Source organism: Malurus melanocephalus, unplaced genomic scaffold (genome assembly GCF_030028575.1).
Source record: "Malurus melanocephalus ecotype Western Australia unplaced genomic scaffold, MMel_1.1 scaffold_27, whole genome shotgun sequence".
Taxonomy (NCBI): domain Eukaryota; kingdom Metazoa; phylum Chordata; class Aves; order Passeriformes; family Maluridae; genus Malurus; species Malurus melanocephalus.
Window position 1 is genome coordinate 883,508 of NW_026623259.1, and position 26,324 is coordinate 909,831.

Consider the following 26,324-nt stretch of genomic DNA (forward strand, 5'->3'; position numbering starts at 1 on the left):
CTTCAATAGTAATTTTCACTGTGCCTTCCATTTTCATTGACTACCTTCTGAACACTGCTCAACCTAGTGGGAACAAGGATCTCTTCATTGCTGACAGTCTGCAGTAATGCTTTAGTGAAGAGTCCTCCTGCTTATCCTCAGGGGATGAAAACTTCATCCTCTTCAACTTGACATTTGCTGCTAGCTATGGGTGGTTGGTTAGAAATAAGTCCAGTTGTTTTGTACAGTCACAGAATCATTGAATTTCTTAAGTCAGAAAGAATCYACAAGGATCATCAAAGTAACTCCTGCCCCTGTGCAGGACAATCCTAAGAGTCACACCATGTGTCTGAGAGCACTGTCCAAATGCTTTTTAAACTGTCAGGCTGGTGCTGTGACCCCTTCCCTGGGCAGCCCGTTCCAGTGTCCAGTCACCCTCTGGGTAAAGAACCATTTGCTACCATGCAGCTTAAACCCCCCTGACACAGCTTCATGGCACAGCCTCAGGTGTTGAGTGAACAACTAAATGCTGGTGTTAAAGTAAGGTGTGTTACAGAGAGCCCTGAACAACTGCTTACCATTTCAGAAACCCCGTGTGGTGCTGTAGGACCATTTTTTTACATAGACACTCAATGTCATTCCAGACAGCTGCAAAATCCCATAAAAGAGCTCCACAGACTAATTAGCTTGAGTASTGTGCTGAAGAACAATATTGCTTTGCTAGTACCCCACCAGCCCACTTGAAGCTCTCTCCACTGCACAGTRTAAGCATGCCTTTCACAGGAAAAATTTAGTTGTCTTTATTATGTGACAAACACCTTCTCACTCAGTTTGTCCCTCAGTTTTTACACAGCTATCTTCAGGTTTTTGGAGATAAATATACTGCTGCCACAAACTGCACAAATCTAATTAGGCCTGTATCCAAAATCATAAAAGAACTCAGATAAAATGTCCTATCCATATTTATTTGAATGTTTAAAACTTCCAGTCTTCTCCAGGCATAATAAAAATTTGTGTTCTGTATCTGCTTTTTCCCTTTGAAAAAATAATGATCTATCATTTTGAAGGCATCAAAGCATGGCTGTATGATCGGCACCTGACAGATTTCATTAAAGTCATGTTTCTTTGAAAAGTGAGATCTGTAATTCTGTTTAATGTAGGATTCTCTCTGCACATTTTTTTTATGTGTGAGCATRCCTGTATTTTCCCTCTTTTCTGAAAGTGAATATTTTTCTGGTATTATAGAGGAATACACTGAAGCAAGTAGAAATTACACTATTTTGTATTTAAATTTAATGTATAAAATACATACTATAGAATATATTTGTGTKCGAATAATATGGGGCTTGTATTTGATGCCTTTCTTACTGCTGGTTTCACAGAGGTGGCTTAACACCTTAAAGGATGCTTTGCTGTTCAAAATCCCTGCTGATCTGTCCCTTGCAGACTCTTGTGCTTTCCACAGCAGTTTGTTCCCACACCCTGCTGGACCAGAACATCAGCCCATGGATGGTCTGGGCTCCTGTGCGTACTCACCACCAGGCTGAGCACCAAGAACAATGAATGGGATTTTCCCCCCACTATTATAAGAGAAATTCAAGACATTGCCCCACTCAAATTTGCATGTCTTGCTTACCAAGTGTACTGCAGTCCTYAGCTAACCACAGTTCTACCAATTCCTGTATTTGAATGCTCTTTCATTTAGTACTTCCTGCAGTGACTATAAGCACATTTGAGGGCCCACTGGYTGGGAAAGTCAAATTATATGATATGRAAAGAATAAGATTAAAGCAACTTTYAAAMTCTAAATGTCAAATATACAAGAATCTACTGTGAATTTTCACCAAATTCATTGTTATTCTTTAYACTATAATTAGSAATATATAGAAATGGTCCTTTACATTTTATTCCTTTTCCTTACAGCTATTGGTTGAACTATTATGTGCTGGTCACTTMCTATACTGAACAGCAAGAAAAGGGCATAAAAAGGTGAAATATGCCAGAAATTGAAGTAACTTCTACAAACATAAACCCAGATGAAGGGCTTTCCTTCAATGGCTCTGACACAAACCTTGTTCATAATTTGGAATCTATTATTTGTATTTTATTAGTATCATTCATAACTATAACTAGTAGCAATATCTATTAATAACTATTCATAATTACCATTATTACTTTAATCACAGTAAATGCAGCTATCCACTTGGGATCAAAAATATACTYGTATGCTTAAGGGAGTTATCAAGGTTTTGCATTATGGATGACAGTACTGTAATCACAGGATAGCCATATAAATAAATATAACTTAAATATAAATAAACATAATTGAATATTTAAAAGAAATAAATTTAAAATCCATAAATGCTATAAAAATATCAAAATAAAATGCTATAGAAATATCATCTGACATGGAAACTGATGTTTTTTCCTAACAGCAGCTAGTTCAATTCCTCCTCACCAAGAAAGGACTTGTATTTAGTCTATACGGGGTTGAGAAAGAAGAATTTTTTCTGGTCCAAGTAAATAAATTATGAAGGTATCTAGACATATCATTATATCAAAACATGGCAATCATTAATACATTACAATCTACAGGGAAGGTACAGGCAGTTGCTTCGCTCAGTGTCTCCCCTCTCCCAGTGCCAAGTGTAATTACAGATAGCAGCAACATGTTGACAATAAGCTTAGAAGGAGAAAGGGAAATGGTGGGAACAGAATTACAGTATCATAGAAAAAAAAAAAATCAACAGGAAAAACAGCTGAAAATGCAGTGACACTCTCTCCCCAAAGAAAGACCCACAGCAGAAGTGCTTTATCCCCCACTGCAGTTAAACAGATGGCTGCAAAGGCTGTAACAGTGCAAAGATCACAGAATATCCTGCAAAGCCATAGAAGGAAGGAAACCAGTAGCATTGCTTAATAGTCTGCTTATTTTACAGTCAAGTGGATTGCCAAGCAACTAAGCTGTAACAAGYTCCATATTTAGGGGAAGAAATGTTTGTCTTCTGTCTGTCCCTGCTTGAAAATGGCAAGTGGAGGGCATTTCTAAGCCAGATAATTTGAGTACAGCATGTTCCATGAGCCCTGAGCCTGGGCTGCTGAGCAGCCAGTGTTAATCACGGCAACAGTTGACACACGCACCTTGCCAGAGTCCAAGTTTGTCATCAGCACTGGGACTTTCACTCTCTGCTGTTCAAAACAAAACACAGAAGACCCCCAAAAGCCTGCAGTTACTCAGCAATCTAAGATTCCCACATTACTTAACAAGACTGCATCTCTTTAGGATTCATGAATGACACCCCTGAGGACAAGAGCTCGATTTGGTAGTCTAAGCTGGTGCATCCAAAGCTGTTTGAGATGCACAMGGCAGCTGATACACTGACACAAACCACAGCCAGAATACCCCACGGACCAACAGCTGGCAGCCAGGTGAAGTATGTTCCAGGACATCTGAAATGGCTCCAGTTGCTCCATTTCGGCAACTGATCTGAGCCCCAAATGACCCCTTTATGTCTTGCATTCTTCATCCATGCCACTACCCACAAACAAAAATTTAAAGGTGCTATTTAAAAACACCTATATAAAAGCACAAATACGTACAGTATGTACATGTGGGAACATATCTTAAATCATTTGSAAAGACTAAAAGTGTAGTATTCCTTCTGAATATACCCACGCACTAAAGACACCCACCCAAGAAAATAATCTTACAAACACAATGCTCAAGTCTGAAGAAAGATGTGATTAGGACAAACAGCAAAAGACTGTAAAGGATAACACTTCAAGGCCCAGGTAGTTCAGAGCCGGTCAAATTAATGACAAAATGATGTTTTCCTGCAATCTGGAGTTGTACTAACAGTCAAAGTAGAGTTCAGCAATGAAAACGTCCACTGGCTGATGAGGACTGAAATTTGATTGGAATATGACTAAAATGTCTTTGCATTTTAAGTCACTGTTTTCAGTAACCACCTTGACTYAGTTCCTCTCTTTACATACCAGCAGCAAAAACTGACAAACCCACAAACCCACAGCTGAGAACAAGCCTTTTTCCTGAAGGAGAATGTAATGTAAAAGCTTCTTTATTACATAAAAGCCATAACCCCTTCCACTGTATGCGTGTGTAAAATGTTTACAGCACACAGTATTAGCACACACACATGTTCCTATTCTTTATTTCAGTAACTGCCACAACAAGAAGCTGAGAACACAAAAGTAAGGGTACAAATAACTACAACATAACATTTGCCGTTGCTGTAAGCAAGTGCTGCTTTGCAAGCATGGCAGGTACCTTCCAYTYGYCACAGGCRCTTGYGGCCTAAGCAACTTTCAAATCTTGTTTGAAGCAGATGGAATTTGTGACTGGAACTGGAAGCAACTTTGTTTTGTGCAGAGATGTGAAGGTGCTTTCAGCTGTGAAGCTGTAGCTGAAGTGCCAAATTCCTAAGAACCATTAAAGATGACTGCTGTCAGTCCACCTGGAGACCAGAAAATCCCACTTAGCAGAAAACTTAACTACCTAACAGGACTTGATGAAAAGTCTCCTCTCAAAATGAGGTGCTTAATGAAATAACTCACTGATTTCCTAGAAAATGTCATGAACTCTCAGTGCACAAACCAGARTGGCCATAGCATGGAGCTTGCAGACCAGTCATATGTGTTTGTAGCAGACAAAATTAGTAACTCTGGTGCCTGAGATACACTGTGCATCAGATTGAGCCTGATCAGCCAAATCACATGCAGTGCTGGGAGTCAGTCACGAGCAACAAATAAATAAGTGACAGGTATGAGACAAAAATATGGTAAACTGCTCCATGCCAAATAACTGAAGGCCMTGTCATAGATAACAATAACTATTTTCTCCATGTGTCTTCCCATTACCGGGAGGATAGGCTTGTTTTGCTCTTACTTATCTTCCTTACCATTCCAGGGATTGTATCAAAAAGGTTTAAGCCTTTGGGCTTCAGAAGAAATTTATATCCACKTTCAAAATACTCAATGCCTGTTAGCTGGAAATACATACTACCTTCTGGCTACCTACACTTCGGAYGCTTTTACTCATTCATGCCAGAGACCTAGCTAAGCCCCCTCTGTAGCAAACTATGCTCTTTAAACCGCATCTGTCCACCACAAACTGATAAATGTATTTTTATAGATTTACTGAATTAATTTAGTGCATCTTTTTATGCTCAGGCAACGTCTCTGGCATGCTGTTAGAGAAAGGAGGGCATTGTGTTTTGTTCAGTTAAGGACTAAACACTAAATGTCCAGGAAGAACCTGAAACACTGCCTGTTGGAAGCGGTCATACAGCACATGACATGTGGCATGTTTGGTCATTTTCTCCACTGTCATCTTTAGAGTTCTGAAAAATAGGGCGGAAAATTAAGGTAGCTCTTCAGCAAATTCAAAATACACATTCTGAAAATAAAGAGATCTTTCAGAGTAATTTTTTTTTGTGCAATAGGAAAATCTCTGTGGGGCTACAGTGGTGATGCAGAATGGTGAATAAGCCTATGCTCAAAAATCCAAGTTCTGAATAAAAATGCCAGTGCTGAAATGCTGGAAGCTGCAGGAGATCTTGCCAATAAGCAGAGACTTTCAGTTAATTTCCCTGAATTACCAGGTGCTACATCTAAAGCAAGCAATGGACTGAAAGGTATCTTACTGTAGCTGGAGCTGAAAAGGAGGCAAGGTATCACTGCATAGGGCATAAATGATCTCATTTGTGCATTAGAGAAAGGAAAAAAATGGAAATGCCTCATTTTCACAGGAGCTGAAAATAGCACGGCAGCCCATGGTACTCAGCTGGTACTCTGGCTCACTGCTACCATCAAAGCTGAACAGCCAGCAGGATGAGGAGCAAGCCAGGCTCAAACAGAACAGCACCAGGACGTTTCTCCTGCCTCCAGTCCCACCTGGCCCCAGGTGTGCTCTTTCCTGCTCACTGCGCTGTTAATGCACATCCACTGCTAAAGSAGCCTCACATGGCAGGCTGACTGATATGGGAGAAAGATCACAGCCTGGGCTCCTGCCTGCTCTCCTACAGCACAGATTGCTTCCTGTATTGAAGAGGGAACCATCTGGGCAGAAGAGCAAATGCTCAGCTACTTAACTGCTACTTTCAGCAAGACAGACCACAGTGAGAATTGAGAGACTTAGAGAAAATCACAAAAGAAGGCATCAGCCATCACTAGGGAAGGAAAACAGAGCCTGCTTCCACTCCAAACTCTGAAAAATTTGAAAATAACTTAGGAACTGGGTCAACATCATCCCTCTAACCCTGGATCACCCTGGTCACTGCAGCTTCTAGCACCACCCCAGTCCTAGAGAGCCGGCCCTATCTTCCCACCCCAGGCAGGAGCAGGGCTCTGTTGACATGATGAACTCTTATTCCTACAGCAGTCAAAAAAAGTGTGGTATCATTTAGTGAGGCAAATCATCTGCCACCCACCTTCTCATCTAGATACTGGAATAAAGGGAGATACTGTCTTGTTTTTAATTTCTAAAATGGCCTCATTTACTACAATCACTTAAATAGCATTTCCAACCATTTCCATTTCACATTTTAAGGATGTCTCTTATTTTCTTCATGGGAATGGCAGCACTCTTTAAAGAAGAACGGGCAAGATTGAGAAATCCACCATAAAACCTGTTCATATCTGCCCCCCTGCACTGTTTCTCCCATCCGCCCCCTCTCTTACATATAYGCAGTACACAAATCTACTTGGCATAAGAGATTTTAGATCCTACACTTGCCAAATCACCCACRATTCCAGAATTTACTAGTCCAGGGTCTTCCATGTTGCAGACTTCCTTCTCTTTTCTAGCTCATCAAACCTCACTTTTCTTGTTCAGAAATGAAGATGATCTAACCTCTTCCTTCAGGTTTCCAACCACTCTCTTCAGTTTGTTTCAATCTCCCCAGATCAGTCATCTAGCCTGTGCTTGATTTTGCATCAGCTTGCAAAATATATTTTGTACTCAATTTCTGTTTTTGTCAGAATCTCGTAAGTTTTAAAAGCAACTTAAGTTCATTTAGCTCCTGAAGAGGGCATAAACAGTAGCTGTTCAGTGTAAAGAGTAAACTTTTATACTTCTTTGGACAATGGCTTAGGTGCTGATTATTACAGATAACACATTCATAAATTTAAGGAGGCYCTTCTCATCTCAGGTTCTCAGAATTGCTGATGCTCTGCCATCATGCATCAACAGAGACATCTCCAGGCTTTCCCACCAGCGAGCATCTAAGAGAAGCATGATCTGATCCATGGGTTGGGATACTGACACTTCCTAATACCCATTTTCTTGGCATGCTCCAAATATGTATCATTAGCTTTGCAGAAATATCACCAAAGGGCCAACTGCACAGCAGCAAGATGAAAGAAAACAAAGCTATTCATCTTTGGCACATGTGAACTTCAAACCCTTTATCAGAGGTCATTCCTGCTTGTCAAGAAACCTGAGSACACATGAAACAAGGTGATATTTCATCTTGAATTTCTGAAAACTACAGGAAGTGTTATGGAAGACATTATAAACAAAAACAATAAAATGATTGACATTTTTATATGAACATCACTACAAGTAATTTGATCTGTCTGCACCCCTGTTTTGATGCAGTATGTATATTCTTGTACTGTAGTTCATGTGCATTCTTATTTCAGCTAAGACAGTTTACTTCAATTAATGTTAAACCCACACCTTGCTAACTCAGCCTAGTCCTAACTGAGAATCTGTAGGGTTTTTATACCATCTTAATTAAACCTACTTTAAAGAGCCACACAGGTTTTATTTAAACCTAAGTCAGAACACATCCAGACAAACCTCGTGAAAGATAATGCACTATTTCTGAGAATAGTAATCACAGAAAAGACTGATCTCATGAATCAGCCTAAACTCTTAAGAATCCAGCACAAAGATCAACACCTACTTAGTACAAGTCTCTGCTAGCTCAAACCCACYGTGATATGCTGTCCCCAAAGAAAAKGGACAGCTGCAAATGACTGACAAGCAAAACTCAACAGCAGGGCAACAACTGCTGATCTTGAATYTTTTGCACATTAGCATCCTATTCTAGCTGGTGCAAAATCATTTGTAAAGATAGAACTTGAGTCTATGAACGGTGTGCTGCACCTTAGACTCATGTAAAAGGCCACAAAAAAAGCAATTTTATGAAGAATAAAGGAAATTACCTCCACTTTTGCTCATAGTAGCTCTCTATTCTAGCAAAGAATAAAAGCAATTGAAATGTTGGAAARTAATTTTTTCATGTTTGAGATATTTCTCCACAGAATCATTTGGGYTGGAAAAGACCTCCAAGATCATCAAGTTCATCCTTTGACCAATCTCCACTACATCAAGAAAACCACAGCACTAAGTGCCATGTCCAGTCATTTCTTGAACCCCTCTAGGGATGGTTACTCTACCMTGTCCATGGGCAGCCCATKCCAATGCTTCATGACCCTTTCMRTGAAGAAATTCTTCCTGATGTCCAACTTGAACCTCCCCTGGCCCAGCCTGAGACCATTTCCTCCTATCCTGTCACTGGATGCCTGGGAGAAGAGGCCAYCCCCCACCTGGCCACATCCTCCTTTCAGGTGGTCACCGAGAGTGGTCAGGATTCCCCTGWGCCTTCTTTCCTCAGGCTAAACAGCTCCAGCTCCTGCTGATGTTCCTCATATGGCTTTTGCTCTCAACTTCCCTTCAGCTTTGTTGTCCTACTCTGGACAAGCTCTTCAATGTCTTTTTTTTGGAGTGGTCCAGAACTGGACACAAGATACAACATCAGAGCTGAGTACAGAGGGACAAAGAGCGCACCTGTCATGTTCTTGTCCTATCATGATTATCTCATTCACTGATTATTTTACAGGTTAATGTCTTAGATTATTGCTTACAAGTTTATTTTGATTAGATCTCATTCTGGCTATAACCACTTATAACTTTAGCTATTATTTGACTGGCTATTCTCACTGTCTTCTTTGAAACTATTTAATCAGACCAATTCTGTGAGTTGGGATACTAAAAAGCAAAAGGACAGCCAGACAACTGGGACTCAGTTTTGGAATTTAATTGTTGAAATAGCTGTGTGTCTTTTCTTTTGAAAGGTGTTTTCAGACTGAACTTCAGAAGTAACAACAGGACTAACGGCCAGGTTTTAGCTGATTTTTAAAAAAACCAACCAAGTAACCAATGAACAAACAAAAAAAATCCCTAGAAAGCAGCTGGCAACATCCAGCAGATAATTTCCAGAGATGAAATTCCAGTTTCTGACAGCCAGCTTGGCAGTATGATCTTCCCTTATGTGTACATAAGGCAGCATCMAAATGAGATGCAATGCAGGTTTCCCCACAGCACCTCTGATACACCTCCACTCTGGTTCTGTCAGTACATCTGAAATCCTTCTGGAGATGAAGGGTAGTCTCCTTTCTGTACTTACGTAAACTTTTGGCACACCCACACACAGGAATAACAAGACTTACTGCCTGTCATGGTACTGAACTCCCTGCTGAGAAGCAGGAAGACCACAGCTTCTCATCAGCAATGATACGCTATATAGAGAGACAGCTTCACTCTCCTTCACTAAGAAAAAAATGCTTTAATTTTGGTAAACTAGTCTATTAAAAACAAGGCAGTTGMAGTTTTAACTGACAACAGCTGTCAAAGTAAAGTGAATAAATAAACAGATAAAAAAATATACACACATATTACATACATAAAAAAAAAACTGGCAGATTTTTTTTAACTCCTTTGTCTGTAGTTAGATTGTTCAATAACACAAAGACACTTCTTTCTTCCTCACAKAAACCAAACGAAATCAGGAGTACACACAAAGCAGTGACCTAGAGAATAACTGAAAAGGCAGACACCCATATTTGCTGCCAGCCTGCAGACAGCAGCTGCTGCCCGCAGCGCCTCGTTCCACAGTGGTGGCGGCTGCGCTGACGTTCCACATTAGAGAGTCATATTGCTTTGTTCCCTCAGGGGAGCCTCTCTGTTTAAGGGGATACTATTAAGGATGGCAAGTCCAAATATGAGTCCTTTTTTTTTTTTTGTCTTTTCATATAATTCTGTGTGAGCATTTATCTGTATTTTATGGAAGAATTAATTGAATGTCACTGTATGTGCACAAACAAGACATAAGCTGACTAAATGCCAGGCACGTAGCTCACCAAACTGCTGCAGTACAGGGCACTGGTTTGAAATCTACAGCTTCATTAAATCTACAGCTTCATTCCTCTCTGACAGGCAGCTAAGCCCCACAGAGACTCTAAGTCATTAGCATATGTGCAGTGCCCCAGAGCAACCAAACGAAGTCTCTCTGCACCCAGACAGTCACTGTGATGCACAGCGCCCACAACAGTGCCTCCTCCATGGTGCAGAGCTGCAGCCTAACACTGCAAAAACCCCAGCTGTGAAAATATTCATACCTATAAAGGTAAGTTTAGAAAAGGTTCTTTGTAAAGGCTTTTGAATGCCCATTCTCTGTGGGACCCCCTCCCTGCTGTGACAGACCACTGGTGCTTTATCCTGAGCAGGCAACYTAATCTCTTTGTTACCGTGCCTACTGTACCCCTATGGGCTGGGGCAACACCCGTAGTCCCACTATGATGTGGTAACTGCAAATGATGCTAAAGATGATGCAGTATGTCTTAGTCAACACATTTAAGAAATCCTTCATCCCACTGCTATCTCCTTGTGCTATCAGAACATTCCAAAGTCTCACACAGACATTTCTAGCAGGTCAACAGTTGTAGAGGAATCTGCTCCTGTTTGTRCTAGCACAGAGCTGCTCTTCTGTCCTGTGACCAAGGACACCGCGTCCTCCTGTGCAATGTTCATGCGTCAGGACTCTCTCACTTGGGTGGATTCCTGGAGGAACTTCCACTCGATTGTGACGCTTACAGTTCAGATTTTGCTCCTTTTTATCTGGCTGCTCACATCCATCATCTGGAGCTTACCCCCATCCAATCACACAGGCAGCCTGATTATCACCCTCTTCACTCCGAACAGCTTATCTGGAGTTACCACTGYGGACCATGCAAGTAGCAGGGCATGCAGAGAATAGCCAGGCTGATGCATGTTCCAGAGTCAGAGGAATGCCTTCCTCAGCTCATTTAACCCTTAGSATACGTCTGCCTCCATTCACTGGCTATAAAACAACTGGACTGCTTGGGCTCATGTCCTTGTGGATGAAAAAGCACATGGGATCTTCACACACAAGAAGATGTTGCTATGTTTTTTTGCCAGGTAATTCGACATTTCTCACCAACTGTATTTTCTTTGATAACCTAAATCAGTCTGAGAGTGGTTTTTTAGTAGATGGTTTAGATAACTCATGATTACCCTACCCCGGCGAAAATAGAGCAGCACAATTTACTGTTGCACTGCAACAGTCCTAGATACCTTACTAATGACAATAATGAATGCAGCTGACAGGAAGGAAGGTTAGTGGTGCCAATATTATCCACATACAGCTCTTTTGTAAATGTTAAATACACCTTTTAAGCATTTTTCAGTATTTCTAATCAGGATGCTTTTGTTTTGTGACCAGCACTATTTTCATTGTGCTAAGTCACTTCACAATCAGTGTGACTCTAGTTAGGTATCTGTAAGTCACTGCTTTTTGCAGCTGAGGTTCTGCCTGGGATTGTATCTTCTCACAGCAGTTTTTTCCTTTTCTTGTAGCAGAGGTCTTACCAGTGGAGTCCGCTGGCATTTTTGACCTCCCCCCCCTCCCCCCCCCCGAGTTGTAATAGATGCTTTTCCCCTCAGAATTTTCTTTCAAGTGGTGTCCTAATTATACAATTCCTTAMTTCATAGTTAAAAAATGCAGCTAACACATGAAGTAAAAAATATCTGGTCTCCTTTTTTCAACTCCCATCCCGGAACTTTTAAAATATGTAATTGAGTACATTTTCCTTTTGCTGTACTTGCAGAGCCACAACTCATCAACATCAAGACTATATCCTCTTAGAACTTCTTCATGTACTATCAMATGGGTACTTCCACACTCAAGTGAGTGCAGCATGAAATCCAAATATGTGACAACTTTCCAAGACTAGCTCCTAGTGGTAAAATGAAAGCTGGCACTTTCTGGAGTGATGACATACATGAAATTGCATCATCACTGCAAATTGTAAAATCACTGGGCTAATGAGTGGCATGTTAAAGAGKAGAGGTTAAGGGAAGTGGATAATCTTTCCACTGGCATCTTCAAAATCTCCTCATGGCTTTTTAGGCTACAGTCCTTTTGAGCACAGGGCACTTTCTTCCAGAGCTCATTCCTACCTTCTCTCATTCTTCTTCCTTGTTCAGTCAAASTTTTAAAAAAAGCTAAGGGCCATACAAATGTGGAGAGCCCCCAGTACAGGTATACATTTTCTCTGACAAGCTCACCAACTTTGTGTCATTTTCACCTTAGSCTCCTGCTCTAGGCTGAAACATGATCTAGCATGTTTTGAGGGTCTGCTCAGCATCTCTCAAAGCATGCATGGAGGAAGACCTTCCCAGCCATTCCGTTTCTCAAAGAAGGTCAAACATTCACTTTAATTTTTTATCACTGCCATGTAGTTTCACAAGAATTTCCCTTCTCCTGCACTGATCAAAACACCTGATAAACCTCAAGATATCATTTTCAAATGAAATTTACAGAGAGCCCTAGGAAGTTCTGAAATACTTTCCATCTAATTCTGGGAAGCAATAMTGGTGCAATCTTGGTCTAGGAAGAGTATGGGTTCACTTCCACTCTCAGTTTCTAAGCACCTTAAGTTGATCTCTCAGTGTAAGTTTCACCCTGACCAAACACACCAAAGTCAGCCAGTTTTTCACTGAGCCCYGCCAGATTCTCAGTAGCAAGTGTTTTTCTTCTCTGTAGCTGTCCAGCGTATATGCTCAACACAGCATCTTATCCTTTTCAATAAGGAACATATTGTCATTTTTAAGATCCATTAATTKCACATTATACACAGTGAACTTTGTATGAAATGGTCTACACAGTGATGTCACCTCAGTAATCTCATCAAAAGGAAAAGAACTCCATTAATCTCGAAAACCTGGAATACTTTGTCTCTCTGAATTCAACATGCTTTTCTCATAGCACTTTACAGACCTTCTCCTGGTGCATCATGGATCAAGCAGGGTATTTTAGCTCAGATGAAAGAGATTACTTAGATTCTTCTGTTTTGTTTTTGTTTTTTTTTTTGCTAGGCATACCCACTAATTATCCCCAAATTACATGAAACACTACTGCATCTACCCCAGCACAAATGATATGGCAGAGTCCTCACTGCATGTACTGCACTTCCTATCTGGGTCACACAGCCCAAAGGGACTCTAATAGTCTTTCAGAYGTCCTTGGTCATAAAGATTTATCCCCATTTCTGGTTTGTAAATTAAACGTCAAAGCTGAAGCTTGTTTTGATCTCACACCATTTTGCAAACATGCAGATTGATTGAGCTCCTATCACTAGCYCTAACTTGGAGATTGGTGCTGCTTTGAGGAAGGTGCTGGTCCCCTCAAATCTAAACTATTCTACTATTTTTGTATTAAATCTGAAAGACCTTGTGTCACCTTTGATCAGTCACAGACCCCTCCACTAATTACAGCTCACGCTTTTAGCTATGGCAAGGACCAAACATCTTGAGAAGCTGAAAAAAAGGTTCCCTATTCCCTTCATGTACCTTCAGATTTCTTCCCCATTCCAGAAGCTCATGTGTGGACACAGCTGCCTGGGAGACTATCACTGTATTGAGTAACTTTACATCAGACCCTTGCAGCTTCTAAACCAATGAGATAGAAAATGTGATCCCGGGCTGCAAGAGACAAAGACTGTCAAATTCATGAGTCACATCCAGCCTGTGAGATGTCTCCRTTCACTTTTGGTTTTTGGAGGAAGAAAGGGCAAAGTGCACTTAAACTCTCCCAACTGCCTGCTTGTGAACAGCTCAACACAGTGAGTTCAAATTGCCATTCATGCTGCCTGAGTAGGAGGGCTGAGCTTCAAGCCCCCGTTCTCCTGAGCATGCAGTCAAGACCATATCTCAGGCACCTAACASAGTGGCACAGGCAAAAGAGTTTAGAGAACCCTCAGAGCCCTCTCTTATCTCAGGTTTGTGTTTTTAAAAAATACATTCATTTAGAAAGTAACAGTACTAGCACTCAGTAAATCTTCAAAATCTACTGTAAGTGGGATGTGAGACTACATTTTCTCTCCAAATATCTTGATGTTTCACTGATGAATTTGACAAGTWATTATAGCTCCCATGATCTCAACCCCTTTCACAACCCACATTTATTCTGGTATTTGCCTCTCTTTGACCTGGTTCTGCAATATTTTCAACAGTCCTGACTCTACAGGGAACAACAGGAACCTCAGCAGCTAAATATATTGGTTTACACTTGTTACAACTTCTGGYACTTACTGTAACCTCCCTTTGACATACTGTCACCTGAATGTAAYACCATCACAGAATTGTGGCTATACTTACTGCTCTTGGCCTTTTAGGATGGCAGTGGGCTGTTTGTGCTCAAAAAAGGAGTGTTTAGTGGTTTAGTGGAGCCCAGTCTCACCAAGGCTGCTATCCTACCAGAATTCCGACAGTCATGTCCCACCATTCCTTGTGCTGCTGCTCATCTAAGCACCCCATGAACCAGCCTGGAGAGCCAACATGCCCAAAACCAACTACCTGCAGAAGTGGTCAGGTTTTGGTTGGTTTTCCCACAGSTGGGATGAATGAGTACCAGTGCTGGGAACAGAGGAGGCAGGCACATCACCCAGGATGGCAGCACCCATGCCAATCAGATTGTCCTTCATCRCAATATTTGATGCTAAGATCTTCCATTTCTCCCCTGCTGGCTGCTGCTGTTTTGCAGAGGTTTATAACACTACTTCTCTGATGCCATAACATCAATTATCTTGGTGTAACCTTTCCCATTTGTTGCATTTTGGCTGGAAGAGAGGTTGGAAAAAAAAATGCCTGGGGACAAAAGTACTCCCTGAACAGACAGAGCAGAAGACAGCACAATGAGCCTGGGACAAGCACAGAAGCTTTTCCTGGCACACTTAAGTGGGCAGGGTTTCCCATTCTCTGCAGCAGTCCTCAGCCTCCCCAGAGGGCAGCCTTCCAGCACTAACCTTGCAGCACCACTTGCCCTTTGGTTTTGTATTTCTCCGSCCTTTGGTCAGCTCTCCTTTGTTCCTGAGTCCTGCTTTCCAGAGTGCAGCTGCTGATTTACTAGTGACCATTGTGGGTATCTCCCACACAGCCCAGGCTGGAGGAGCATTTCCCAGACAATCTCCCCTATAACCCTCACCATTCAGCACTGCTGCTAGGCTMAAATGCCCTGGCATGAAGAAATGCAGCAGTACTGAGAACATCACCTGGGACTTCCAGAGCACACACCTGGGTCCTTGTAACAGCACTGGGGCAAGTGCCATGACATGTGTGTGATTCCCTCCCTCGCAGCTTCTTGCTGAGTTTCTCTGGGGTAGCTGAAGCACCCATGGTGCATATTCTCAGACATGTATGAAATGGCTTTCTGAGCCCCTTTAGTCATTTTGCAGCCTCTGAACTGCATCCTGTCCCACTCCTTAACAATACACAGTCAGATGTGATGGAGCTGCATTCCCCTGACCTCTCCCAGCACTGGTAAGCCCCACTGACCGTGGCTGCTCTCGCAGGTCAGTTTAATTTCTACCTCTGTGGTCTCTCCTACAGGCCTGCAACTGTCAGTATTTGTACTCCCAGTTACTCCAGGGATGCCTGCTGGTTATTTCTGCTGAGGTCTCCTCCCTGGTATGAGGGTGTTCTACTTGTGGGGACCACCCTGTCACTTGTTCAGAGGCCCACTGCTTTCCTGCTTTGGTGCAGCACTGCAATGGCATTTGACCTTCAAAAAGACTTAATCCACAATTTTTATCAAAAGCCAGTTTACCCCCTACACAATGTGAAATGGTTATGGAGAGCAGGAGAGCAGACAAATGTCCCAGACCAGCAGGGGTAGTGGGGTGGGATGAAAAGCTGCCCYTCATGCACACAGCCCCCCGACACCGCCCGGCAATGCGTCTGACAGCGGATCAGCACAAAAGCACTGAAGATGAAGTGTCTCTGGCACATATGTTTCCTGTGGGGATTACAGAAAGGACATGTTACCAATGGAAAATACTGATCATGGCCCTATGGCAACTACCCTACCCTCCCACAKTGCCCTTGCACGGACACGTCTCGGGGTCTCTGCTTTGCTCTCTACCCTCGCTCATGGTGCGCTGGGAGTGTCAGCAGCTGTGTGTGCATCGCCTGCTGCCTTATCCCCCTGTACGGGCTATTGTCACCGGCTGTTTGTCTTTCCCTGAGCACAGAAGGTGATAAGCAGATGCCTGTTCCTACAAAGGCCCTCAGAGACTATCTTTTACTGCCCTTCTGACCGCTGCTAAAAGCAAAAGGAAAAAAAGAGGATTGCTGAATGAGAATTGTTTTGACATTTTAGATATTYTGATACTGAGTAAGACTAAAGGTTCTGAACCAGAATTTGCTTCTGCTCATTTTTCTGGGCTTTTTAATCAGATGAAAGAGAAATAAAATCCAAAATATTAAATGTAAACAGCAGGATTAAAATACTGTAATCTGTTCATTTCATGCTTTTTGGACAGCAGCAGCAGCAGCAATGGCTTCTGTCATATTTCCAACATCCCAACGATGCTGAATCTCTTTTTAATTTTAATTTTTATTATTCGATCTTCTAGCCAGACAGAAACATTAACATTTAGTAGCAGCGTTATAATTTGACAGCCTAGAATACAAAGATGACAGGAGAAAAGGGAAGAACAAAAACCTCTTAGCATTTTGACTGAAGTAATTTTGATACCATCYTCTTTCTTTGAAAGCAAAGCCGCTGTTCCTCCAGCAGTGGGTGGGCAGGGCTGGTTACRCAAGCACTGACCTGGACAGGCAGGTGAGCGGGGCAGCAGCAGTGACCCCGCTCTCCTTCTCCCTGCCAGCACCTGGCAGCAGCAGGCAATGGGACAGCCTGTCCAGCCTGAGGAGGAATTCTTGGGCAGGAGCTTCACGCCTGAGCAGAGGCACAGGGGAGTTGGCCACCACACTGCCTTCCTCTGGCCAGAGAGCTCAGGCACAGACTGACCGTAGCCTCTGCTCGAATCAATGGCAACGAGCCATGTTCTGTTTCATCCCATTTTTAAAAGCAAAAAGTGTTTCTAGACCCTTCTGGGAAACAGGTAGTGGCTGTTAAGGAAGCTCCCATCGCCCTTTTCTGAATTGTGGGAACCATGGAAACAAAAGCAGCCACAGCTGCTGGTGCACAAGCCCCGTGACTTTAGCCAATGCACCTCGTAAACCAAGAAAACCATGAAAATGAACAAAGCTGAACAATCTGACTCTGAATGTGCACAGAGGGCAGACAGGGCACTGATTTTATCTCAGAGCCTGTTCATGTGCATTTTGCAGAAGCAGAACCCGTGGAATCAGAGGCTGGGTCTCACAGATCTGGTAGTGCAGAAATAGATACAGCTACAACATTTGGCATCTCTGTTCATACTCTGATGACCCAGAGCTGCAGACATGTTTACAACTGTGCATGAAAAACACGTCCCCTAACAAAAGAAATCTAAAGGCAAATTTTGTTTTTATGCTGGTTGACCTTGACCGGGTGTTGTGGCAGAGGACAAGGGGAGCTGTCAGAGGCGACAGGACCAATTAACCCTYTGGGAGCAAGGGGCTTAGCCAGGAATATGTAACTACGAGATATCCCAATGCTCTTACCATTTCCTAGGAAGAAATGAGCTGCAGAGCAGGTACCAGCCTCACAGTGTGGAGACATTACTGGACGTTACAATGCTCCACAAAGGCCATCGCTTCATATTCAAATGAGACCTGTTTTCAACATGGAGTATTGTTTTGTGCACAACATACATGAACCAACTGTTTTCTATTTTTTAGTCACCCAATAATCACTGGATCAGACTGGTCTCCACACAGCCACACTGTCACCAGCAACATTATTTATACATAAACCCCCAGCCTTCCTCCCCGGCCAGATTTGCCAGGTAAGTAATTGTTGTTCCCATTGAAACAAAACTGGCTTGCTTTCAATGACATGCACCTGCACTGCTATTATACAGCAGACTGCCTCAGCAAAGATTTTCCAGCACAAAGATCAGGAAGAAAAAAATAAATGATCCTATTATTTTGCATTTTTCACCTCATATTTAGAATTCCACATGATTTGATTTTGGATTCTGAAGTCACAGGGGGAATTACACACGAGCCTCCTTCTTCCCAGAAACAAAAATGAAATAATGAGATAGACGTGAGATAGCAGTCTTTTCCTGCTGGTTAAATCACTTTCCCCSAGCTCTTGCCCATCTAATACTGCAGCATTCTCAGTCCCAAATGTACCATCAGAGTAGTGCATTCATTTAGAGTATTTGCAACTCCTGAACACTGACAGATGTGATTTTATCAATCGACACAATTCAAGCAAAACTGCCTTTCCATCCCCCCCCATCTTCCAGTGGCCTGAATTCAGCAGTGCTGACGCTGCCTTGCCGCCTGCATCGAGGATGTACCCACAGTCAGGAGGGTAGATGTTTTTTCCCTCCAGCATCTTTCATCCTTCATAAACAGGCAAGGACCATAGCTTTTAGCCAACAACCTACAGCAAAGAGAATGCAAGTGTGATGGGTACAGCAAGGATAAAACAAGCCCTGTTCTCAATAGAAAAAGGATGCAAATGGGATGCATTTACTTACATGAAGATTCAGTGCCAAACATGGCTCGCCCCAGATGCTGCTATTTTAAAAAGGAAAGAAGAAAAAAGAGTGGAAGACAGAGGGAGTGTATGAGAGAAGGGATGAGACTGCTACACAGCAGGGGTCATGAAGCCAGACAATGCAGTCCTGGCTATCCAAGCTGCCAGATTCTCCTCTCCCTCCTCTCCTCTCCTCTGCTCAACACCGCAGACAGCTTTGCSTTGCAACCGCAGTGAAGGTCCTCCTTCAGGAAGCAAAAAGCAGGAGCTTCTCTTTTAAATCCGAGTGATAAGGGCAGGCCGGCGTCCTTTCTGTGACAGCGGCAGGCAGAAAGAGGTATGAGGCACCAGATACCGCAATCGGCAGCCCCAGTCGGCAGCCCCTGCTCGCCGTAAGACAATAGCGGAGCTTATGCACACACGGGATGACGTCAGGACACTGCAAAGACTGACTGCTGCTAACACAGAGGCTCGCAGGGGGCTTGGACACAGCACAGCGACTCAGATGGGAATTCCTTTGTCACAAAAAGCAGAGGACAAAGAGACAGACATGTATTTCCCTCTGTGATGCTAAAGCTCCCAGCCGGGACTGTAATGCTAGCAGGAAAATATCTGCCTTGAATTCAATGCTCCTTTTCTCAGCTGCACAAGATGCAAAGTGTCTCTGCACAAAGAGAATAAATTTCAGGGACAAATATCCTAATAAATACCACTTAAGGCATTTTCAGTAAATAACCCCAAATTTCTATCACCAACTCTCTTTATTACTCTTCCTTCAAAGAAATACTAAACTCCTGGGCCAATCTACACTCCAGACCTAATTTTCACATCAAAGTGTTAGCCAATTGTCTCATTTACTTAAATTTATTGCTAGAATACACCATAACAATGCTTTAACCACAATAAGTCACACCGCTAAATAAAAATAAAACCTCCAAAACACACTGAATTCAATTACAAAAAGGCATCCTAGCAACCGAAGAAATACTTTCTCTAATTTTTCTTGATTCTTCAAAACCATCTAGATCTAGTGTCTGTTAGCCTCTGCAAGTGCATTTTTTAGTGCACTGAGCTTATTTTTGTGACATTCAGTAGCTGAAAAATGTCCAGACATAGAAACAAAGCCCTAAGCTCACTCCTCTGGTCCTCTCACAGACAATAGGAGTTGCCTGTCTTGCGCTGGGGAGAGCAGCTAAGCAGGATGCTGATGGTTGGAAGCTACCAAACATTGGGGACCATCCACAGAATGGCTGTCAGAAAGGGGCAAACCAAGAACATTTCTGCAAAGTCTCACTGAACACATACATTTAGTTTCCATGATGTCAAACACTAAAAAGTACTGCTGGTGGATGAGGAGAAAGGAGATAGATGCAGGTCCATTAAGTGGAGTGCTTAAAGGCAAGCAACCATTCCTCCCATTCCTCARCTTCTGTGGGTTAACCATTCCCAAACACTCCTGCTGCTCTGCATGCCACGGGGGTTTGTGCTGTCTGCAGAATACGCAATGCCACCAAGAGCAGCAGGCGGGAAAAACAAGTACTGCTGAAGGGGGGCAGGACCCGCCACCTGAGGATCTCAGGGTGCTGAAATCATTAGGGAAGTGAGGAGGTGTGGCTGGGATCACTGCTGCCTGAAGGGCAGGCTGGAAAGCAACACACGAGCWTCAGAGCCACAACAGTTCACTGCCAGGCCAGTCCCTCTGGTCCTGGGGCCGGAGAGCATGGTCCTAAGCTCACAGAATGTGTCTGCCCACAAACATCCTGATGGACCCGCAACAGCCCTGTGTGTGGGACAGGAAAGAGTGCAAGAGGCTGTACAGAGTCTGATCTTGTCCTTCCCACAGTGGTGGGAGGCACCTACAAGGCACACCAAGCTACTCTCCTGGTAACAGCAGTTGGCACAAAATGCTCTTCAGTTGCTTTCCATTCCACACATTGAACAGTCCCTTTGTGTTCTGAACACACCATGAGAATACATAGGGCCACCTAGCTCATGGCAACAGTTACCTGCATTCCATGTCTGGAACAAAGTCATGAGAGAGGCCATATCTTACAGTGAGACATCTCACAACACGCTTTCTAACAAGGGAGCTTTTAGTCTCTGTTAGCAAACGGGGCATCAGTGCTCATAATCACAGTGACTCAAATCAACCCACACATGTCTTATATTAATCAGATGCCCTCAAATCTGTACTTAAGCACCTGAATCAATAGCCTGGATGATCAATCATCATGAATATTTGCAATCATGTGCATGGATGTGCAGCCCCAAGAAGCCACATCCAAATTAGTTTCGACCACKACAGTGGCACAAATCCTCTCATAAACACTGTAATTTTGCTGTTCCCAGAATTGAGTTAGTTGTTTTGACTATTTGGAGCAGTTAACACCTCCATCAGTCAAAACAGGTTGATAAGAAGCTTCAGTACATCAAAGGCTTGGCTTTCCAGCAACTGAGGCAAGTTCACAAAAGAAATGTGTCTTASGTATCAATAAGCCTCGAAGCATTTTTAAACACAGGTCTCTGGAACAAAATCCCAAGCGCACTCGTGCAATGGCTGAAGAATAAGTTCTGCTCTGATGAGCAGATCTGACCTTCCCACAGCATTGTTTCCACAGAAGACACAAAACCTCAGGGCTTTTCCAGTGACATCCTTGAAGGTGTCATGGAGCCCAGGCCCTCTGCCAAGTTCTCATCACATGAACGCATATAGGTAGTTGAAAAGCCCAATCAACCAACCCATGCAGTATCTCTGGAAGGATTTCATATTAATCTATTTCATTAGTGTTAGGCTTGGCAGGTCAGTACGTTGCCTCGTGGGAAAGGTGACTCGCAGCAGGCTGCTGAAGGACCTTCTCTGAAATTCTTTCAAATTTACCTAAAACATTTTGTCAAATGACTTTGAGAAAGTGTTAAAATCTGTTTCTGACCTACTGCACTTTTATAATGATAACCTTACAGTTTGCTAGCAGAATTACAGATTTCTGTTTCCTATGCTGTGTGTTGTTGTTGGTTTATTCCACAAAGAAGAGTTGACAAATGAAGTTTCTCTCTCTTATGCAGCAGTAAAGATAATGTAATTAGTGTACAGAAAATGTACACTAATGCCAGCATTTGCATTGCTTACAATGTGCACATTGTTCAAGTATTAATTTACAATGTACCTTCCACACATTCCTCCACAAACCAGCATGAAATATTTAAATCAGCAACAACATATGCTATGTAAAGCTGTACATTCATATTTTCCAGAGAAAGGGATGTGCTTCTCAACCACTGCCACTTTGCAGCAGATATTCTTTATTCCTCACTTTATTACTGTAGAAAAATAGTACACTTGTTTTACTCTGTTTTGTAAGGACATGTGTCTAAACCCCAAAGCACAGTTTGAGTTTTAATAAGCAAGCAGGATAATGAAACATTAATTTTTTATACAGATGTAAATTTATGCTTTAGARTAATTTCTTTCTATAAGAACAGTGAAAACAAGAAATCTGAGCTAGCAACAGAGGCAGATTTGTACATGTGCCTTATGCTCATCCACTACAGCATAAATCTTTATTCACTCTTGTCACTGGAAAAACATTTCATTTGGCATTTAACCTCCTTTTTTTCACAGAAGAAACACTGGGAACAGGAAATTAGTCCATCCCACCTGTGGGGTTCTCCTGTCCTACTGCCCTGAGCAGCTCACCTCGACACAGGAGGTCTCACCTGTGTCCTCCCCAGGGCACGGGAACAGGTCCCACACCTAGAGTCTCCAGAGGGGAAGTACAGGATAATCTCAATAAGCCTCAGAGGTGGGTAAGGATTTTTATTACATTACTTAAACTTGCCTTTTCTTTCCAAGTACCCCATTCTGTAAGGTTTTTAATGGCTGAAAACTGATTTTATTTTTTAATACATTGAAAAATTTAATCCATTTAATATGCTATTGGAAATACATATACAATACACCATTCAGTAACCTCCAAAAGGAGTTTATTTTGCCTGTGGTAGTTAGCTCCCTCCTAAAAATGCAGTAAGACTCCCAGCCACCACACAGCGACAATCTGCAGCTTCTGTAGGCATTGCCAGTTCTGGCAAAAGCTGCCACACCGATTATTGATGAACATGGTACCCACAAAATACTGCAAGGAGCTTTTTCATGCTCCAGAAAAAAAAAAAAGGAAGCCAAACAGTGGCACATATTATGGAACTACAGCTCTTTGGCTTTACACTTTGCTCAACTTTGCTGACCATTAGTTATTTTAACAAACATATTTGGCGAAAAAGTTGATAACATGATTACATCAGTATAATCCAGTGTGGTGCAAYGATTTCAGCTTTTCATCTCAGACAGGTACAAACAGACCCCCCAACCATCAAAATCAACACCTGGCACTGATGCTACCCCATCATATCCCCAGATTAGAGGTGTTTTCCAATACCTCCATCACTAAATGAAGCCAGTGTCCCAGAAATGGCAACTTTGGAGCTGTGGTGACAGGGAGAGGAGCATGGCCAGCTCAGATGGAGGACAGCCCTGACAAGCCTTTCCTGGTAGGAAAGTTGGCAGTGGGGCACAGGTCCAGCAGGTCTGCCAGCTTGGACTACAGAGCACTCAGGGCCGCCAAGGAGAGCCAAGAAAGGCATGTTCCACTGGAATGAAATGTCACAAGTGCTTCATCTGTGCAAATGCCAGCAAGTTCCCATGGGGAGCCGCTCTGGACAACCAGGAGCAGCTCAGGGAGTAAGGAAGGCTTACACAGGACCTCACCAGGCACCTGAGACAGGGAACCAAAGGGACTAGCTAGCCAGACAGTGGAAAATATCTTTGAACATCTGAGCTGTCTTAAGTCCTCAGAGTTCTCCTCAGAGGATTGTCTTATCACTTTTTGTTTCAAGTTTTCCACCTGCATTCCCTCTTTGCAACACACCGCTCCCTTATTATGTTGGCACAGAAAGGAAGGAGWCTGCTGGCAGAATAAAAATTAAGATCTTTGTCCTGTTCAACATAGACAAAGAATTTTACATCAGATTGATTTGCAGACTGCAGGAATGTTTTTCTCTTTTTATTATTATTTGCTCTTTTTTGATTTTTAAAATCTTTCTGTGCAGTCCATATTGCATTTATGCAATTCCATTTCATGTAAAAATTATTTTTCTCCACCATTTTTAGGCAATTAATGCCTAGAAGAACTAAGCTTTTTGAGTAAACATATACATGCACATACACACAAATAACAAGACAGACTGAAGAACAAGTACTTTTTACCACCAAAAAAATCTTTATGTCTGCATTGATCCTTACCTTAGAGCTGAAGTTCAAAAGAAAGATTGCTTTTCAAAAAAAAAGATACAATGAACCATTATAATCAATTATTACATTACTGTAATGCCTTTCAGCATCCCTTTTAGTACAGATCTTAGCATCACCACAGCTCTGACAGTGATTACTGCATGTCATTCACCATGGGTAGCTAGAGGCAGCTCCCAGCAGATGCTCAGCCATTAAAAGAGGAAGTTCTGTGGCCTCTCCCAGGCCACCCAAACATCTGAGCCACATCTAATGAACATGAAGCTCCAGCAGCTATGAAACAGTAGAGTGTTACACACAGAAAACTGTATGTAAATAATACTGCATATGAGAAAGAGAAATAGAAAATATATCAGCCCACCTTAAGCACCTAATTCTAGGATTCAACTGAGATTTTGGATCATGGGCAGGTGAGTAGCTAGATCTCTTCAGTGGACTGGACATCTGCTCCTTGTTAGACTCAAGATATTGAAGAGACCTCAAGTCTTGGGCTTTTTCCTTCTCACAGGAACCAGGAACTTCTGTAGGSCACAGAGCCCTAAGGTACAAGCCACACTTGGATCTGTATGTACTCGCCTATCTGGCACCTGCTATCAGGGAGTAACAGAACAGAATGGTATTCCCATTTCCTACAGCAGAGGATACAGAATAAAATGGTCAAATTTCAGCAAGTTCCCTTACAACCTTCAGGATGAGACTGGTAAAGAAGGCAGTATTATTTTGTAAGTGGCAGAGTACAGTTCACCTTTCGTATAAAAGGTATAAAAGACTAGGATGGTGATTCACCTCTTTTTTATTTCAGTTTTGTTGGTTTGGTTTTCAGTCTGGTTGGTTTCCTTTTAAACACAGAACTGTTTACCCACAAACATCTRAGACAGTAACCAACACAGTGTGACAATCTACTCCCAGTGTGTAAATGATGTATCAAACCCAAATGAAATATGTTATTGTTTCAAAAACATCAAGCCTCATGGCTCATCAGAGCATTTGTAATGTCTTTGTTAAATTCCGAAAGTTTTCTCTCCCATGCAACTGTGTGATGAAATGGGGCCACTAATGTATTTGAAAAAGGTCCCAGAAGAACACACTGACTTTTGATATGATCCAAAGAGAACTTAGAAACAAAGGAAGCAACCAAATCTTCAGTATTGTTTGTTATACTGATTTAAATCACCAACTATTCAGATCACTTTCTAAAAGAATACAATATTAGAAGAAAATAAGGTGTTTATTTTCTACACTAAGGGAAACACTTGAAATTTTGGTTGGGTCTTTTTTTTTTTTTTGGTATCCCAATTTCAGGTGTCATTTCCAAGGAACTGTACCACAGGCGTGCACGAGGTAGACATGAAARTTTCTAATGTCAGAGTGAACCAAGGAAGACAATGAAATAAAAAAAGGGGATTATAAATAAACCATCATGATTTTTATGTGACTCTGTGGGATCAAAAATCAGGATTAAGGCCAACTCATAATAAACCACAGGCAAACTGGCATCAGAGGGAGCATGCGTGCCCCAGAAAAATATCCAATTTATATGCATAAAAATGAGTCAGAGAGACTTAGAGTAGCAAATATTGCCAACATYACATTAAAATAATGTGTGATCTGATGTCAAAACCTCATGATTRACAGAAAGTTTGAGTGTTGAGAGAGGAAGACCAAATTTAAATTACTTCTCAGCSCAAGTAAACACAGTAAGAGCATTCAATCTGACATTACAAACAGCCATGATTTCATCACAAATACATGAAAAATTAGGGACTTTTAAGCCCACATGGGAATACCCACAAAACAAGGTAATCAGGTCCCTGATAGATGGGGTGAGTGCTGTGTTAAGAATACTCCCTAGCAGATATAAAAGAATCCATAACATAACCATGGGAAAAAAAATCCAATTGTGAGTTTTATTTTCCTGTATGGATACTCTTGTGCATAACTGTGAATGAGCAGCCATACTGCATGATACTGCAGCCATAAATATAACACAACTGTGGAGTCAGTGGGGAAACCAAGTCCACTGGAAGCTGTTTCACTAGTTGCACTGAACATTTAAAATTTTGGTTTTCCCAAGCTGCAGCATTTTGGTGCCCCTCATTCCAGGGGTTCCACTCTACTTCCATTCAGCGCCAGCCCCACACCMGAGATGTAAAATTCTTTCCTCAGAATAAAAAAGATTAACCACAACCATTAGTAAATGCTTGAATAGCTTGGTTATCATAGCTTTCTTTGACAAAGAACTGCTCCTATGAGTCAGTAAATCAATGAAAGCAAGAGGCCGT

The 26,324-nt window shown here is 42.2% G+C and overlaps 1 protein-coding gene across 3 annotated transcripts in view; it reads right to left on the reverse strand.

The window, feature by feature from the left end:
• The window catches only part of ST7 (suppression of tumorigenicity 7), a 129,850-nt gene that overhangs the window by 75,037 nt on the left and 28,489 nt on the right, over positions 1-26,324 (reverse strand). Inside the window, exon 1 of one of the 3 annotated variants that reach the window (XM_057390479.1) lies at positions 18,745-18,912. The exons of the other annotated variants lie outside the window; for them this stretch is intronic. Within the exon in view, the coding sequence (XP_057246462.1) occupies positions 18,745-18,766 (22 nt within the window). The 5' untranslated portion in view covers positions 18,767-18,912. Of the gene's footprint in view, positions 1-18,744; positions 18,913-26,324 lie in introns of those variants that run through there. 3 annotated transcript variants of the gene reach the window in all.